Source organism: Balaenoptera acutorostrata, chromosome 4 (genome assembly GCF_949987535.1).
Source record: "Balaenoptera acutorostrata chromosome 4, mBalAcu1.1, whole genome shotgun sequence".
NCBI classification, from domain to species: Eukaryota; Metazoa; Chordata; class Mammalia; order Artiodactyla; family Balaenopteridae; genus Balaenoptera; species Balaenoptera acutorostrata.
The window spans coordinates 143663743-143683141 of record NC_080067.1 but is presented as its reverse complement, the minus strand read 5'-3'; the positions used below and the strand labels follow the sequence as shown (position 1 = coordinate 143683141).

The window sequence follows — 19399 nt, the reverse complement described above, 5'->3', positions numbered from 1 at the left end:
ACGAAATGAACGAAAAGGAAAAATGTTAATAAAGAAACATTTAGAAATTTTAAAGCATATTTTAAAGAAAACTTTAAAACACATAAGTCAGAGAAGAAATCAAAATAGGAATTTTAATAATACTTAAATTTAAAAGTTAATGAAAATACCATAAATTAAACCATGTTACATAAAGCAAAAATGAACTGTGAGGAAGCATATAGCTTTACATGCTGATAGTAGGAAACAGGAATGACTGAAAATTAGTAAGTTAATCATGCAACTTAAGTTAGAAAAATAATAAACAATAAACTCAAAGAAGGAAAAGGAAGGAAATCATAAAGGAGAAAAAAATCGATGAACTAAAAAACAAAAATAGAACAAATTAGGCCAAAAATTCATCCTCTGGCAAGATTAATAAAATAGACTAACTTTTGGCAAAATTAATGAAAAAAAAGTCACACACAAATAATATTCAAAATGAGAAAAGGGAACATAACTACAAGTAAAAGAGATTAAAGAGAATTAAGACAATACCATGAACTTGAAAAAAATTAATGAAAATTAAGTCGCACACAAATAATGAAAAAAAAGTCGCACACAAATAATATTCAAAATGAGAAAAGGGAACATAACTACAAGTAAAAGAGATTAAAGAGAATTAAGACAATACCATGAACTTGATGCCAATAAATTTTTAAAAATAAATAAAATTTTCCAAAACTGACTAAAAGAAATGGAAAACCTGAAGTCCTACTACTATTCAATTGCTAATTATCAACAATTTACAGTCCTCCACACACAAAAAATTAGATCCAAATGATCTCACAGATAAAGGCCACCAAACTTTTAAGAAACAAATCACTCCAATCCAAACTGTCCCAGGGAACAGAAAAAAAGAAACTACTCTGCAAATGGCATAAAGCCAGTGTAACCTGAAAACCAAAATCAGACAAGATAGTCAATAAAGAAAAACAACAGGTGATTTCATTCACAAACAAATACAAAAACCTAAATAAAATACTACCAAACCCCATCAGTTCAAAAAAAGACAGTCCATCAAGGTCAATTTGTGTTTATCTTAGGAACGAATGTAAGAGAATTAAGAATTTTTAAATGTATAAATTGGAATCTATTACACTTAACAGATTAAAGGAGAAAAACCACAAGATATTGTCAACAGATGCAGAAAAGCACGTGACAAAACTGCAAACAAAGATTCCCCTAACTTAATAAAGAGTATCTATAGAAACTCGTAACAAACATTTTTAAGGGGGAAACAATTTTTTAAAATCAGGAATAAGACATGTAGTCTCACTATAATCACATGTATGCTCTCTATAATCACTTCTAATGAATAACCATAATCACATCCACTGAACATAGATCTAAAAGTGTGCCAACAAATTAAGGCAAGAAAAAAAAATTAAGGGAAAATAATTGGAAAGGAGAACCAAAAGTGTCACTATTTGCAAGTGATATAACTGTCCACATACAAAACCCAAAAGAATTACAGAAAATGTATCAGAATAAGAGTTTATCAAGTGGATGACTGAAGATCAATGTAAAAAATCCATTGAATTTCTATTAACTAACAATGAACAGTCAGAAAATAGAATCTAAAAAGCATCATTTGTAACAGCAACAAAACTACTAGAAACCTTGGAATCAACATTTAAAAAGTGTTAGATCTGTAAGAAAAAATTTACAAAACTATATCAAAGGGCTTCCCTGGTGGCGCAGTGGTTGAGAATCTGCCTGCCAATGCAGGGGACACGGGTTCGAGCCCTGGTCTGGGAAGATCCCACATGCCGCGGAGCAACTGGGCCCGTGAGCCACAGCTGCTGAGCCTGCGCGTCTGGAGCCTGTGCCCCGCAACGGGAGGGGCCGCGATGGTGAGAGGCCCGCGCACCGCGATGGTGAGAGGCCCGCGCACCGCGATGAAGAGTGGCCCCCGCACCACGATGAAGCGTGGCCCCCGCTTGCCGCAACTGGAGAAAGCCCTCGCACGAAACGAAGACCCAACACAGCTATAAATAAATAAATTAATTAAAAAAAAAAACTATATCAAAAAACATTAAAAACCTAAATAAATGGAAATACACACCTCAAATCTTAAAGATTTCAAGTCTCCCCCAAACTGATTTCAATCATTCCAATTTATTCCCAAAGAGTTTTTCATGTCACATGACAAGCTGTTAAAGAACAGCTAAGACTCGAGTGCCCCCCCCCGATATCAAGATTTCAGGTAAAGCTGTAGCATTAATAATCACAACAGTGTGGTATCAACACAGAGATAGACAAGTGGACAAGTGGCACAGAAAGGCAAACGAGAAACAGACCCACACACACAGAAATTAAACATGTAAAAGAGGTGGTTCAGCAGATCATTAGTGAACAGCGGGCCAATTCAATACACGGAGTGAGGTCAACTGTAGCCACATGGGGGGAAAAAATGAATGTGGATCATTACCTCACACCATATACAAAAATCAGTACCAGATGGATTATGAACTTAAATGTGAAAGGCGTCATTTAAAAACTTCTAAAGAGAAACACAGGAGAACGACTTTATAATCCCAGGGCAGGGAAAGTTTCCAATTAGATTAATTAAAATTAAGAACTTCTGTTCAGCAAAATACACCATGAAGTGCAAAAAGACAGACCACAAACTAGAAGAAGATATTTACAACGTGTATACTCAATAAAGGAACGATGTTACCAGTTTGTTAGTTTTAAAAGACAACCCAACAGAAAGATGGGTAAAAGATATGACGAGGTATTTTTTTGTGAACAAAAAGGACAGATGGTTCACAGACAAATGAAAAGATGCTCAAACTCATTAGCAATCAAGAAATACAAATTAAAACCACAATGCACATCATTTCATATCCATCTGATTTACAAATATTAAGAAGTCTAACAGTAATAAGTGTTGCAGAGAATATAGATCAACTATACCTCTTACACACTACTAATCAAAGTATATAAATTGACAAAACTGCTTGCCAAAGTATAAGCTGGTACAACCACTTCAGAAAACAATTTGGTATCATTTTGTAAAGCTGAACATTCATACCCCATAACCCAGCAATTCCACTTCTAGCAAATAGCTTACCACAGTGGTATTCCAACATTTTTTTACTCACAAACCACACTTTAAAAATTACATATTCTTCACACTTTAAAACGACATCTAAAAAATTTCAGCCCCAAGTTTAAATAATTGCAAAGGATGAATTTCTAGAGTATCACAGTGACATTTTAAAACTGGCATATCATTGGTTTAAAACATCATAATTATTACAGCATAGAGTTGATCAAAAAATAACTAGTATATATGCTGATAATTAAACATAAAAGTTACATTTTATTGGAAATGCAGCTCTTGAAGAGATGGGAAGTGTCTGGATTAAAAGAGGTGTTCCCTAACACTACAGCTGCATGTATTTTAGATTATCCTTTTGTTTTCCATGGAGAGTTTTTCAACTGGGACACTACCCTGGTAAGATCCCATATGGGTGAGCGCTATGCATTCCTAATTTAAGGCAGAAGTGCTACTGTGAGAGGGAAGGTGAGAAAGTAGAACCAGGAGGAAGTTTCTGTCACAGGCTTCAGGCATTACCAGTTTTACAAAAGGGTACACATGGAATTTAATGATCACAAATTGATTCATTAATATTACCTGTGCCCAAGTACTCCTCAGAAAATCTTTATTACTTTCCCAGAGGTCATATACCCCAGTGTGAAAAGTAGAGAAATTCTTGCAACTATGTACCAGAAGATATGTACAAGAATCTTCAAAATAGCAAAACCTAGAAACAACCAAAATGTTCATCAACAGAAGAACGCATACACTGTGTTATATTCACCCATAGAATATTACACAGCCGTGAAAATTAATGACTTACATCTATACTGAATATCAGTGACTCTTAGAAACATAACATTGAGTGAAATAAGCAAGACCCAGAAAGCTGTATCCAGTATTCCTTTTTTTAAATTCAAAAACAATAGAAACCACACAATACATTGTTGAGGGATGTATACATATCTGATAAAATTATTTTTTAAAAAACAAGGAATGACACACACAATTTAGGATAGTAGTCACTCTGGAGGTGAGCACATTCAATATCGGTCATTTTGATTTCTGGATTGATCATTTTGATTCTTGGATTGAGTGGTGGGTTGATAGGTGTTCATTTTATTGTTTTGCTTCACAACTTGCATATATGTTACATATTTTGAAAGTATCAAATATTACATTAAAGAGGAAAGAAGATTTTTTTAAAACCGTTCATCATATGCAAAAAAGTAATTAAATCACCTCACCTGCTATTAGAGAGGTACATCTAACATACCATGGAATTATCTTACATCAACCATTGGAACTGATACATTAGGTACAAAATAAATGTTTACTGGAATTAATCTTATGAGAACCAAATGAGATAAAGACTGAGCCAGTTAACTGTGAGAGATGAACCCATAGGCTGACACAGGGCTAGAGCAGAAGCCAAGGTGGCTACAAGCAAATTTAGCCGCAAGCTAAAGTTATAAGGAAGCTGGTCAGTAAACAGAAGGCAAAAATGTAAAAGTCAGGTAACATACAGTGTTAGCAAGGCTGTGACAAATGGGTGTCTTCACTCAATACCAGTGAGAGTGAAAATTAGTGCAACCACTTTGAGAGCTTCTGTGATATTTAGTTACGTTGAAGTTGCATATATCCTAGTATAGAGCAAATCCACTACTAGGTGTATTTTCTCGAGAAACTTCCAAACGTGTGCACAAAGCAGACAAGTACAAAGATGTTTATTGCAGGATTGTTTTTAGAGTCAAAAACCAGAAACAAAGCCCATCAACAGGAAAACGGATAAGTAAATTATGGTATATTCATACAATGGAATTCTATACCAGCAATTAAAATGAATGAACCAAACACAATTATCCAATTTATTCATATGTAAATCTGAAAATGTGATGCTGATCAAAAAAAGCAAGTTGCAAAAAGACACATTGTTTAATACCATTAAAGTTTAAAACACACAACCCTATATATTGTTTATGGATTCACCGTGATCAAAGTATAAAATATGCAAGAGAATGATATACACAAACCTAAACACAGTGACAACCTCTACGGAAGGAGGGGCAGGAACTGAGAGCACCTCCATATTTTGCAATTTTAGTTCTTTTAAATTAAAAAGAGGATCTGAAGTAAATTCGGCAAAATAATTACATCTGTGAATCTTAATCATGGATTGGTTAGATACCCCTCTGTATTTTATGTGTGAAATCTTCCAGAAATTAAAAAGAAGAAAAAACCGGAAAATTAGGCAAGAGTAAGAAAATTGAGCAAATGAAACAGACACCAAAACGCAGCCCTTGAGCGCAGAGCACGAACCTTTGAGCAAGAGGAGGAGTAGTTGGGTCTCTAATGGGTAATGGGTCTCTAATAGGATAAAATGCACATTTCCTGCAATACAGAATGTCCTAACTAGAGCTGTAATTATGAGGAAACTGCTCCCAAGGGAGGAGAAAAACCTGTACGGTGTCTACCTTGTTTCCCTCGCCATGACGCTAGGCAGAATCAAGAGAGTTAATTCACGTGAACGCCATAAAACACTATATGAACCGTTAAGTATTATCAAGAACGCCCAGGATCGGCTAAAAGGTATTTGCCCAGGTGTCGTGTACATATTATTTTGAAAGGAGTCTGCAATCGAAGGTCTTTGGGCGTGTAGGGCGCCTCTGAAAATAGTACGCCACACTGGTACCAACCAACATTCACCTATGCCTTGACTCCATTTTTGGCCCTTGGCCCCCTTATTCCGCCCCCAAAACAGGCTGGCTCGACCGGCCACACCTGACATCGTAAATATTACGGCGCAGCTGGCCAGACCCGCTGCTGTCCCCCCTTCCCATTAGCGCTGGGGGAGGAAGTATGCTCCGAAGAGGCGCAGGGGACGGGGGAGCACTGCACTGATTTCTCCCTCCCCGTCCCCTCCCTGCGCTCGGCAGCCATTCTCATGAAAACAGGTGGCGCAGATGTAGGAAACACAAGACACAGAGGAGAGGCATGCAAGAACGTTCACGAACACTCGCGAACGACGACCTGATCACGCACCCGACAGGACCCAGGCGCGGCTCGCGCGCGGGGACACGCGAGGACGCACCCCCGGGCGGGCAATGCTGCAGGCGGGGGTCACGACTACAGGAGGCGCGGCCACGCGCGCGGAGAACGCGCATCCCCGGAGAAAGGCAGTAACACAAACGGGGGCTCCCACACCGCCGGGGCGCCACGCCGTCGCCGGGAAGAACCAGCGCGGACACAAAGGAGCCGGGAGGGGACACACGGGCGCGTGCCCACCCGCGCTCAGGCCGGCGGACCCTCCGCCTAGCGAAGGTGACACCCGCGCACCGACTGCGGCGAGGGTGCGCGTGCGGCCGGGGGATGCGCACACAAAGGGGCTTCTCCCACCCTCGCACAGAAGCCCGGAGGGGGCCACACTTAAAGAAGGAGGACACCAGACAAAGGAAACACACCCACTGAGACCGACAAAAGCGGCCACACACTCCCCCCCTGCACCGGCACCCAACCAGCGCACACACACCGCGGGCGCCACGGCCAACGACGCGGGGCGACGCGCACACACCCACACTCACCACACACCCACGGAGGGGGTGTGTAGGGCCCCTCTCCCCGGGCATCTCGGCTGCAGCGCGACAAGGTGACACATCCGGGAGCCCTGCCGCGCGCCAGGTGTGCACTCACCGGGGCCCGCAGCCCGCGAGCCTCGGACGCGGGCCGCCGCCGCCGCCGCCTCAGGCCCTCCACGTCAGCCAGCGGGCGGGCAGGAGCGGCCGGCGGCGCAGGCGGCAGACGCGTCACGTGGGCCGCAATGCACATGCGCCGTCGCGCCGCCACCCCCCCGCCCCCAGCGGCAGAGAGCTGACCGATCCCTCCAGCCCCCGCGCTCGCGCGCTCCTGCCGGACGAGGGTCGCGGTGCGCCTGCGCCCGGGCAGGGGTTTCCTTGGCAACTCGGCCCTTCTTCGTTTTCCCTCTCTCGCCCCCCTGCGGCTCCCTGGTCCGCGCCTGCGCAGAGGACTCGGCACGGAGGTGGCCGAACTGTGGGGAGGGGCCGGAGTGGGCGCATGGAAGACCCAAGGTCGAGGGCCAATCCCAATCCCCGGGCTCGAATGAGAAACGGACCCCACGAGAGGGCAGGTCCGGGCCCCGGGCGCCGAGGCCCAGGCCTGAGGAGGCCGCGCGGGCCTCCTGTCCCTGCTTGCCCTTCCCTTTTCGCACGGAGGCGAAACCTGCAGAGCTGGAGTGGCGTCAGTCCCTCCCCTGCTCCCCCGTGGCCTCGCCCGCTCCCCCCTTGCCTCCCCCCACCTTATACTGCGGGAGGTGCGCGCTGTGGCGCGTGTGCTTGTGTGCGCGTGCACGTGAGGTTTGGGGGCTGGCTGCGCCTACAGGCGAGGTATGGGTGCTTGTGTGCACGTGTGCAAGCAGGTGTGTGTTGGAGGTCTGTGCGCAGGTTGCCCGTTGGCAGTGATTTAGGGTGGGAAAACTGCGGAGGGGCTGTGCCCGTAGCAAAGCGATGAGGTTATAATAGGCCAAGGGTGTGAATCACTGACAGATGATTGTGTTTCTTTCCCACAGATTATCTAAAGCCACAGGGAAAATGGTGGAAAATTCACCGTCGCCATTGCCAGAAAGAGCGATTTATGGCTTTGTCCTTTTCTTAAGCTCCCAATTTGGCTTCAGTAAGTACTTTCCTGATGGATGGCCAGGGCCTTTCTCTGGTGTTCAAGGACAGGAAATTATTGCATTTGTTTGTAGCATGTGCACATAGGAACTGTGATTCTTTCTACCTTTGTCTCTTTTCGAGAAAACCTGGAGGGAACTCTTGTCTGTTAAGAGTGTTCTATGTGCCAGACATGAGCCTGAAAGATTTAATCTCAACAAATCTTTAAAATGCAGCACCAGGCAAGATTGCAAAGTGAATGCAACTTGGTCCCTGCCTTTAAGGACGTCATGGTTTTGTGGACAAGACAAAGGAGTAAATCTACAATTCTCACTCAGTGTGATAAGTGCCATGGGCAGCCAGTGGCGAGACAAGAAATCAAAATGGAAAGTCAGGGAATTCCCTGGGGGTCCAGTGGTTGGGACTCTGCGCTCTCACTGCCAGAGCTCCATTCCTGGTCCCTTAGGGGGAACTAAGATCCTGCAAGCCACGCAGTAGCGTGGCCAAAAAAACCCTGGGAGTCAGAGTGAGCTTTCTCCCAGGGACTTTGTCTTCACCGATAAGAAGGAAGAAGTGAGAAGGCATTATGGGGTTTGGAAATGAGTAATCTGGCGTGGCCCCGGTGCAGCCTGTGGGAGGGACAGGAATCAGGTTATAGAAGTCAGCTGCACTTTACATCCTGGGTCTCAGTCAGTCCCCATAAGGTCTCATTTTACAGATAAGGAAACTGATGTTCACTGAGACATGATATTCCCAGAGTCACACAGTGGGCCCCATGTCTCTCCCCAAAAGGATTTGAGAATTAGGGAGAAAAGTGGGTGCCCACAACTTTTTAGAATTTTGTGGAAACGAGAAAGATGGAGTGGTAATGCTTCTGAACCCTAACTGCATCAGTATAGCCAACCAAGCTGTTGGCCAGGGGAGTCTATGGAGTGAAGAAGTTATAACTTGAGTTCAAATCCTGACTCCTCCACAGATTAGCTTTGTGGACGACCGTTTAGTTAACTTCTTTGGGTCTTCAGATTCTTCCTCTGTGAAAGGGTGGTGATGTTTATCAAATGCTTATGAAGCATAAGACAGTCCTGTGAGATAGATATTGTCATTACTGTCCTCATTTTGCAGATGAGAATACTGAGGCACACGGGGCTTAAGTAATGTGCTCAAGGTCACACAGCCAGTAAATGATAAAGCTAGAATTTGAACCCAGGCACGCTGGGTTGACTTCACTATGCTGCCTCTTATGTCTGTTGTGAAGATTACTGGCCGTAATTTATGCAGAGCACTTAAAAGAATGCATAGGAACAATAAGTACGGGTTTCTCCCACGATCCGGAAGTAGAGACCATTCCTATGAAACCTTTCGTGAGCAGAAATGGTGTAAAGCGACGATTACCTTAGGGCACATCTTGCTAAGCAATGCACAAGGTAAATTGAGATAACGCACTCAATTTGATAAAGATACTCAGTTGAGATCAAGATGCTCACAGACACAGTTCAAAGCTATGGCAGTTTGATGCCGAGATGCTGAATGTAGCTCTGGGGAAGGAGCCCAGACGTGCCACTCTCCCTGCTCTGGGTGGGCACCGCCTGTATCACGGCTCCCTGCAAAACAAACACTGAATGCTTTTTAAGTAAAAGCAAAAATCCTCTTCAGATTTGCTTTGGTTTCCGAAGACAGTTACTAACGTAGGTCTTTCGTGAAAGCGAAATGGCTTAAAGCGAGCTTTCGGAAAGTGGGGATACCTGTACTTACTCAGTGTTAGCTGCTGCTGCTATCGTTATCATCAACATCATCATTTTTGTAAATCCCTGTCGTACAGAGTTATTTGAAGGGTTAGAAACTATATATATAAATAAAAGCAATGACTTTAAGACTGAAATCTAACAGTACCCACAAACAGAAATTCATTCTGCAAATTTTTCTTGCGTACTTACCATGTGCCAGCCACTATTACAGGCAAGGGAGGAGCAAAACAGCCCCCAACTTCCTGCTTTTCACAGTTTTCATTCTGCTAGGGGGAGATTGCCAATGGACAAATTAAGTAATTAAACATACAGAATGTCAGATGATAATGTGTACCATGGGGAGAAATTAAGCAAGAAAGGAGGATGAGGAGTGGGAGGGCGTTGCCATCGTAAATACAGCAGTCAGGTGGTGCCTCACTGCGGGGTGAGTTGTAAGCACAGCCGCGAAAAGTGAGAGTGAGCCATGTGGCAATCCAGGGAAAGCGCCTCCCAGAGAAGAGCCTGTGCAAAAGCCCGAGGAGGCCAGTGGTTTCAAGGAACAGATGGAGGTCAGTAAGGTTGAAACCTGAGACAGTGAGGCAGAAAGTAATAGGATAGAGGAGGTCAGAGGCCAGTACCCAGCAGTCATAATAAAACTAGGTGGTGGGTACGCAGGGGTTACATGAGTCTCTCCGTACATTGAAATAGTTACTGATTTAAAAAGCTAATTGTCTTAATCTGTTCAGGCTGCTACAACAAAGTACTGTAGACCGGGTAGCTTAACCAGTAGACATTTATTTCTCACAGCTCTGCAGGCAGGGAAGTGCAAGCTCAGGATGCCAGCATGGCTGGGTTCTTGGTGAAGGCCCTCCTATGGTTTGCAGACAACCACCCCCTTGCCATATCCTCGCATAGTAGAGAAAGAAAGGACACTAATCCCATGATGGAGACCCCTCCCTCATGACCTCATCTATACCTAACTGCCTTACAAAGGCCCCACCTCCAAATCCATCACATTGGGGATTAGGGTTTCAACATATTAATTTGGGGGTGGGGAACACAAATATTCCGTCCATCACAGTAGTTATAGATTGTGGTAATAGCTTTGAGGGAAATAAAGGGAAATGACGGAGTAATGAAGGTGTGGTCGGTGGGACACAGCTGGGAGAGCAGGTGATTGGGGAAAGCCTCTCTTAAGGTGACATTTGAGCTGAGACATAAAGCAGGCTAAGGAACCACCTGCATTGGAAGAGCCAAAGGGAGATCGTTCCAGGCAGACAGCACTCGCTGTAAATGCAGTGACCCTGCGTCCGGAAGGTTGTTTGAAGCACAGAAATGAGACGCTGTCTGGAGCTGGAGCGTAGTGCGTGAGGGCTGGACATTGGAGAGGCGGGCCGAGCCAGGTCGTTCCAGTTCTTGCAAGCCCTAGGAAGGATTTTAGATTTTATTCTAAGGGCAGCGAAGGATTTGAACTGGCAAGTGATAGGGTCAGATTTGTATTTTTGGAAAATCTCTTGACGCTGTGTGGAGAACGACTGCTCCAGTATCTCTTTCTTCAGGATTGGAATGACTAGGTCCCACTCTGAAAGCCTGGGAGTCGTCTTCACTTGTACTTTTCCTTCTCCCCCAACTCATTCATCTGCTGCTGCCACTGAGCTTGCCAGGGTCTCACTTCTTCCACAGATTGATCCTACATGCAGCCGTCACAGTGACGCACTTGAGATCCAGACGTGAACTCCCCTGATTAAAACCTCTGGTTGGGGCCTGGATGGTTATACCTCTTGGTAGTCTGCTGTAACTGTAAAGTTACCAACAAAATGTCCAGTTGTTCCCCTTGCCCAGAGCATAAAGTCCATGTTCCTCGTCCAAGGTCTTCCATGATCTGGGACCTGTTCATTTTCCGGCTGGTTTCTCCCTGCTCAGAGCCTCGTACTTTATGCCCGAGCCACTCCACGCTGCCTGGGGTTCCCCCAAATATGTCGCCTCCCATTCATGTCGTTTCCAATGCTCTGACTGCTGCTTGTAAGCCCAGTGCAAAGACGGTGCTCAGGTTCTCATTCCAGCTCAGTAACGTTTAGCTGTGAGACCTCGGGCAAGTTATTTACATTCCCTGAGCCTCAATTTTTTTCACCTGTGAGTAAGGACTACTCGCACACACCTCAGAGGGGGTCTGGGGAGGGTCCAGTAAGATAGTGCCTGGGAAGTTCCTGCCACTACATTTGACTCGTTTCTCTCTCCCACACTACTTTGTGAGAATAGAGACCATGTCTCATTTATCTTTATAGCCTCGACCTTTTCATAGTGCCTGGCATATGGCAGATGTACAGTAAATATTCATTCAGTTAATTAAACTAAGCAAGTCATTTCCATTTATGAATTTGCATTTGTTTCCCCACTGTTTGTATTTCTTTTTTTTTTTTAATTTATTTATTTATTTATTTATTTTTGGCTGCATTGGGTCTTTGTTGCTGCACGGGGGCTTTCTCTAGTTGCGGTGAGCAGGGGCTACTCTTCGGTGCGCGGGCTTCTCACTGCGGTGGCTTCTTTTGTTGCAGAGCATGGCCTCTAGGCACGTGGGCTCCAGTAGTTGTGACACGTGGGCTCAGTAGTTGTGGCTCGCGGGCTTTAGAGTATAGGCTTGTGGCGCAGGGGCTTAGTTGCTCCGCAGCATGTGGGATCTTCCTGGACCAGGGCTCGAACCCATGTCCCCTGCATTGGCAGGCAGATTCTTAACCACTGCACCACCAGGGAAGTGCTGTTTGTATTTCATTAATCTTGAAAACTCAAGCTCCAAGCCAGTTCCTTGCCAGCTTTTCCCTCTGCCATCTACCACACCAGTTCTCTTCAGACCCCCAGCGCTCTCTCTGTGGATGGGTGCTGGGAACACTGTTTTCTCGTATTTCCTTCCTTCCTCTCATCTGCAAGCCCAGCATTTTCATCTGGCTAACCCCCCTATTCATCCTTTAGGCCCCAATTTAATGACTTCCTCCAGGAAATCTTTCCTAACCACTCACATCACCACCACTGTGGGCTGAGGGCCTTCTTATGTGTTCCGATATCCTCTTTTGTTACTCACTCATTAGCACTTATCAGAGTGTATTGAAAATACCAATTTATTCTTCTCTCTTCCTTGCTCAATTTTAAGCTCGGGGAAGGCAGAGGCCATCTCTTTCGGGTTCACCATTGTATCACACACTCCTGACATAGAGAATTCCGTAATACATATTTGTTGATAAAAATGTTAATCCTTCATTATCATTGAGACAGGCTTGAAATTTCTGTCTGCCACTTACCTTGGACAGATGATGCAACATGTCTAAGACTCCAGTTCCTCATCTGTAAAAATGGCTTAATACCTCCTAGGATTGTTTTGAGGATTAAATGAAATAATGCATGGAAAGTGCTCAGAAGTGTGCTTAGCCACAGTGAGTGCTCAGAGGTTGGCTGTTGTTATAATAGAGAGACAACAGGAAAGGGTGCCACAGAGACCTGGATTGAGGGAGATAAGATTGTGCTCTAGGAGATAAGGCATGTTGTGGATCAGAACAAGGGTAGATAAATTCACCTTTATGCCCCTAAATGTCTGTAGTTATTTCAACCCTGTGGGGATGAAGTGTTGAACACCTACTACGTATAAAGCAAATTGCTAGGTGCTATAAGGATTACAACAATTACTAAGGCATGATTTCTGCCCTTAAATTGCTTAAAATACAGTGTGAGTAGTGGAAGTTAAGACATGTTTTTTAAAATAACTAAGAAGAGGGGCTTCCCTAGTGACACAGTGGTTGAGAATCTGCCTGCCAATGCAGGGGACACGGGTTCGAGCCCTGGTGTGGGAAGATCCCACATGCCGCGGAGCAACTAGGCCCGTGAGCCACAGCTACTGAGCCTGCGCGTCTGGAGCCTGTGCTCCGCAACAAGAGAGGCCGCGATAGTGAGAGGCCCGCGCACCGCGATGAGGAGTGGCCCCCGCTTGCTGCAACTAGAGAAAGCCCTCACACAGAAACGAAGACCCAACACAGCCATAAATAAATATAAAAATAAATTAATTAATTAAAAAAATAAATAAATAACTAAGAGGAGTTGTTTAATGGGTATAGAGTTTCAGATTCACAGGATGAAATAGTTCTAGAAACCTGTTTCACAGCAATACAAATATACTTGATGCTACTGAACATTACATTTAAAATGGTTAAGATGGTAAATTTTATGGTTTGGTTTTTTTTTTTTCTAATTTATTTTTGGCTGCGTCGGGTCTTAGTTGTGGCACATGGGCTCTTTCGTTGCAGCGTGCCAGCTTCTCTCTAGTAGTTTTATCTGAACCTTGATAGATTGGATGCATGCCTTACTGACCTTTTTCCTTTTTTTTTTTTCCCTCTTCTGCAGTACTATATCTTGTGTGGGCTTTTATTCCTGAATCTTGGCTAAACTCCTTAGGCCTAACCTATTGGCCTCAAAAGTAAGTTCAATGTATTTCTTAAATAAAGTAAGAGTATATCAATGCTGTTTTGAAGGATCAGGTTTTTTCTTAAGACTTATGCAAATCTTATATTTATTCTTTTAAGATCCATAAATAGCCATATAGAAATTTAAAGCTTTTTAAAGACGATTATTGATACGCTTCTACTTAAAGATGGTGGGCTAAATGCACATCTTTATCTCTGCTTCCTCCCAAAATCTTGTTAAAATAAGCCCATAGAAAAAAATAATTGTTAAGCTATAAACCCACAGGAGCAAATAACGGGATAGTGGAGGTGTATCAATAGAATCTTGGGAAGTGGATTGCAGATAGGTGAGAGGTAACTGACTGAATTTCCACTTTCCCACATTGCTAAAGCAGGGAAGCCAGCCAGAGCCTCTGTGCCCACAACACAGAGAGGCCCAGACATTGGAGGTACGGATACCGCTTTAACATGGTATTTCCGGGTTGGGCTGAAAACAGTGTTTAAAGAGCATTCGACCCTCAAATCCCCCTCCTCAGCCCTTAAAGCTGGCAGACCAACCCTCCCCTGCAGAAGACAGGAGTTTTATGCTCTGGAAAGGCTGAGTGAGAGTCTCTAGTCTGGGGGGCACTAGGTCTAACTAGGCACGTTACTGAAAACAGGGAACAGTGAAAATCTGCATTGCTGAATAGTGAGATTCCTCCCAAGCACCTTGCCTCACTAGGCTCTCAGGCTTCTGGTTGGCAGGCTTATACCACCCGCCTCCTCCCAGCAAGATAGGAGGGTCCTCCCTGAAGAAGTTGACCAGCTCAAGAGAAAGGGTCTCTAATTTCTGATAATTAGAGGTCCTCCAGTGGAATGGCCAGGTCTCCCATAGTGTGGGTCACCAGTTGGCCATCCCCGCCCACATATGCACAGTGCTTCCAATTAGTTTGTTAGTAGTTCATCTTTATTTTTATTTTTTTATGTCTCCCCGGCCGCCTCCCTGCCTCCCCAGTACTTCATCTTTAAATATGAATAGGCAACTTATCAGACATTAAAAGAAAGCCTCTAAAATGAAATACAAGAGAAAAAAGCAAAAAAAGAAAAGAGAAAAGAAACTTGAAGAAAATGGAGATAATGCAAAGAACAGAAGAAAACTTTAAAATAAAATCCTCAGAGATAAAAAAAGATTATAACTATGAAACAACAGGATGCTATAAAATAGGGAATGTTCAGAGAATTACTGCATTTGGGAATTATAAATATGGTAGCCAAAATTAACATTTTAATTGACGGTTTAGAAGAAACACCAAAAGTAATCTCCAGAAAGTAGGATAGAGTATAGCAAAATAGAAAATAGAGAAAAGATGAGGAAAGTATAACAGCAAAAAATCTCTTAGAAGTTCCAGAAAGAGAAAACAGTAGGGAAGAAATTATTAAATAATGCACCCAATAAAACATGTGAGGTAGAGCATTTGATGTGTTTAACTGTATTAAGAGGCATACTAGACTCTATCAGAGAATTTGAGGATGGAGTATTGATAGGTACATGGGAAACCAAGCAAACAGACAAAAAGTAGTAATTACTTAATTTCCAGGAAAAACAAAAAAATGTACAAGAAGACATATAATAATAATACGTTACGGTGCTCAGTTGCAAACATTATTTATATATACATCTTTATCTCTATATTAGGATGTTCAGAGAAAATGTCTGAAGTTTAAAAAATCAAGAAATAATAATAGGAGTATGTTGTGTAGGAAGGTGGAGGTAAACACCAGAAGAAACAGCTTAGGTGCTTTAAGTGTTCCCTACTGGGAAGTAAGACTCCAGGGCTCAAACAGGGGTACAGGATAGCAGCTTCACTGTAGGCCAGTAGAACTATTGGACTGCCTTTTAGGTACATGTTATTATTTCAGTCAAAGCTAAAATTAAGTTTAAAACTGTATTAACTTGGTGATGAACTGTAGAGAACTGCAACTTTTTAGGAAGTCTGTTACCTACTTTAATATTCTTTTCTGCAGATACTGGGCAGTCGCACTGCCTGTGTACCTCCTCATTACTGTAGTGATTGGTTACGTGCTCTTATTCGGGATAAACATGATGAGTACCTCTCCACTCAACTCCATTCATACGATCACAGGTAAATTTATATCAAAGGAAAGTGCCGGGGGATGGAGGAGTCGGGTATTAACACTTTTGTCAAGAAAAGCAGGGACTTCCCTGGTGGTCCCGTAGTTAAGACTCCGCGCTCCCAGGACTCCCCTGGTGGCGCAGTGGTTAAGAATCCTCCTGCCAATGCAGGGGACACGTGTTCGATCCCTGGTCTGGGAAGATCCCACATGCCATGGAGCAACTAAGCCTGTGCACCACAGCTACTGAGCCTGCACTCTAGGGCCCAAGGGCCACAACTATTGACCCCACTTGCAGAAACTACTGAAGCCCACGTGCTCTGGGGCCCATGTGCCGCAACTACTGAGCCCACATGCTGCAACTATTGAAGCCCATGCACCTAGAGCCCGTGCTCCACAAGAGAAGCCACCGCAATGAGAAGCCCGTACACCACAATGAAGAGTAGCCCCTGCTCACAAGTAGAGAAAGCCCGCACACAGCAACAAGGACCCAACACAGCCCCAAAAATAATAATAATAAAAAATAAACCTAGATCACTTAAAAAAAAAAAAGCCTCCACACTCCGAGTGCAGGGGGCCCAGTTTCAATCCCTGGTCAGGGAACTAGATCCCGCATGCCACAACTAAGAGCCTGCATGCTGCCACTAAAGGAGCCCACATGCCACAACTAAAAAGATCCCACATGCTGCAACTAAGACCCAGCACGGCGAAATAAATAAATAAATAAATATTTTTTAAAAAGGAAAAGCAACAAAGAACAGGCTGCAGTAATTGACACACATCAGCATAGTAAAAAAAAACTGGGAGAAATAAATACAATTATACCAGAGGAAATGTTCACATGGCACAAATGAGCTCTCATGAATATGCTGTTTATTACACTAGTTAACAGGTGTATTTACTCATAAAAACCACAAGTATGTAATATGTTCCTTGGCAACTTTGCCTGAGAGAAACTTCTTTTATCCTAAACAAGCTGTGTTGATCAAGGGATGACAAAGAAGTGCATACAGACCTTGTCCGGGAGGAGGAATTTGGGGGTGTGTATCCCCAGGATCACTGTGTACACCTGACTGCAATTAAGCGGATAGAAGAGCCACAGCATGTTTTTTGTAGTTGTTGTTGTTTTTAAGTTCTTTTATTTCAAGTCTAAAGATTAAAGTAGATTCCTGGGAGTTCCCTGGTGGCCTGATGGTTAGGATTCCCCGCTTTCACTGCCATGGCCTCGGTTCAATCTCCTGGTTGGGGAACTGAGATCCCACAAGCCGCGTGGCATAGCCAAAATTAAAAAAAAAAAAAAAAAAAATTAGATGCCTGAACTTGCTTGGATTCTAGGAAGCAAAGTATTTTTTAAGTTCTGGTATGATTTTTTAACTTTTAGATATTGCTTTTCTGATAACCTACTGTGTTCCCTGCATACTTGGCTGGAATTACAGCAAATAGACAGTTTGTACAAAGAGGGGAAATTGTTAAGTTTGCATGAATGATTGTACCAAATGATTGGGGTGTTGATATAATTCTGTTCCTATGAGAAATGTACAAATGGGGCTTGAAAAAAAAAAATGGGTCTTGAATCATCATTGTACAGTTGAATGAAATATTAATTTCTTTTTCTGTAATTTATTTTTGGCTGCATTGGGTCTTTGTTGCTGCACGTGGGCTTTCTCTAGTTGTGGCGAGCGGGGGCTACTCTTTGTTGCAGTGCACGGCCTTCTCATTGCAGTGGCTTCTCTTGTTGCGGAGCATGGGCTCTAGGCTTGCGGGCGTCAGTAGTTGCAGCACATGGGCTCAGTAGTTGTGGTGCGTGGGCTTAGCTGCTCCGCGGCATGTGGGATCTTCCCAGATCAGGGATCGAACCCGTGTCCCCTGCTTTGACAGGCGGATTCTTAGCACTGCGCCACCAGGGAAGTCCCTGAAATATTAATTTATTACCCAAGTTAGAGGTTGCAGAAAGTACTTGGCTGATTTTTATCCTAATTGGGACATTTCTTCTAAAGAGAGAATTTAAGGGGCCTTTTAATTATGTTAAACATGGTATTTGTCATTATCCAAACATTAGCCTAGTAAACTATGTGGTGGGTCTCCACAAACCACAGAGAGTGTTGAAGAAATTGCTTGGGTAAACAGAGCCTTTTGTCCTCTTCTTACAGATAACTATGCCATAAACCAACAGCCGAAGAAATACCAAGAAGAGGCCATCCCAGCATTAAGAGATATTCCTATTAGTGAAGTAAACCAAATGTTTTTTCTTGCACCCAAAGAACTTTACACCAAAAACTGAATTGTACATAGACTAATACCAAACATTTATTACAAATTTTTGATGGAAGAATTTCGACCATAGTAATTTTGACTGTCTTTCTGATTAATATCCAGTATTGAAATGTTAAAAAAAAAAGAAAGAAAAATGTAAGTTGAACTTCTCTTAGATTAAGTTCTATTAATATTATAAATGTTATCAAATAGTAGTTACTAATGGACAGAGTAAATAAAATACTGCATTACCGTATGGCAAGTGTCCCTCCAGAGAGGCATTCATGTTGTAACTTTTAAAGGGCAATTGTGTACTTCCCACTGTTTGTTCTTAGAAGCCCAGAATTCAAACTCTTAGGTTTAGGAGAAGGGCACATTTAATGTGTGTCTTTGCCATCAGATTCATGTCTCAGGGACGACTGCTTTAGATGGGGCAGTCGACGAAAGCTGCTGTGAGGAGGCAGTTGGGGTTGAGGTTTGATTAGCAAAAACAGGAGCCATCACATAAAGATTAGAGGGTCAGCAGGGAGCTTCCAGTACCGAGCAGGCAGGACAGAGACCTTGGGTGGGAAGAAGGGAAGGAGCGTGGTGTGTCCTAAGGCCAGGAGGCCAGCAGGGGGCCTAGCGCTTGCTGCGGGAGGGTGTGAGGGTTGTGTGGACCAGTGTAAGAAGTCTGGGTTCACCTGTCAGTGTGATGGGTTTGAGGCACTTCACATACTGAGCCATTAGGAGGCTTTGAGGAAAAGTGTGTCACGGCCATGATCTGTGTTTTTTAAAAGCCACTGGGGGGAGTTCCCTGGCAGTCTGGTGGTTAGGACTCTGCACTTTCACTGCAGGTTCACTCCCAGGTTGGGGAATTAAGATCCCACAAGCTGCTCGACTCGGCCAAAAAAAAATAAAAAGCCACTGGGCGGTGGGTGGAGGGTAGGTTGGGGAGGGGGAATTGGGGACGGGGAAGAGTGTGGAAGTAGGGAGACCGGTCAGGAGGCGATTGCATTAGTCCAGGCAGGAAATGCTTGCCGCATAGAGCAGAGTGGTAGCTGTGGAGCTGGGGAGGATCGCGTAGCTTTGCAGCATTTGTTGGAGACACTGCTGCCTGGGTAGATGGATCTGATTGTACAGGGTAGGCAG

The 19399-nt window shown here is 43.7% G+C and overlaps 2 protein-coding genes across 15 annotated transcripts in view; one reads left to right on the top strand and one right to left on the bottom strand.

The window, feature by feature from the left end:
- TTC3 (tetratricopeptide repeat domain 3) overlaps positions 1–6861 on the bottom strand; it is a 144139-nt gene extending 137278 nt beyond the window's left edge. For 2 of the 8 annotated variants that reach the window (XM_007183754.2, XM_007183757.2), the window contains exon 1: positions 6649–6861. The gene's annotated coding sequence lies outside the window, so the exon portion shown is untranslated. Of the gene's footprint in view, positions 1–3664; positions 3771–6648 lie in introns of those variants that run through there. The other 6 variants (XM_007183760.2, XM_007183761.2, XM_057545599.1 and 3 more) reach the window with 5 other exon arrangements.
- A 58-nt stretch (positions 6862–6919) lies between these two features.
- On the top strand, positions 6920–18524 carry PIGP (phosphatidylinositol glycan anchor biosynthesis class P). 7 transcript variants are annotated; one of them, XM_007183751.3, is made up of 5 exons: positions 6920–7211; positions 7650–7753; positions 13845–13917; positions 15908–16026; positions 18166–18524. In XM_007183751.3, exons 2-5 carry the CDS (start codon positions 7672–7674, stop codon positions 18294–18296), a joined length of 405 nt encoding a protein of 134 aa, XP_007183813.1. In that variant the 5' UTR covers positions 6920–7211; positions 7650–7671; the 3' UTR covers positions 18297–18524. The 7 variants fall into 7 exon arrangements, with proteins under 7 accessions (XP_007183813.1, XP_007183814.1, XP_007183812.1 ...); XM_007183752.2 differs by having other exon boundaries at positions 6976–7103; XM_007183750.3 differs by having other exon boundaries at positions 7059–7152.
- The last annotated feature ends 875 nt before the right edge of the window (positions 18525–19399 follow it).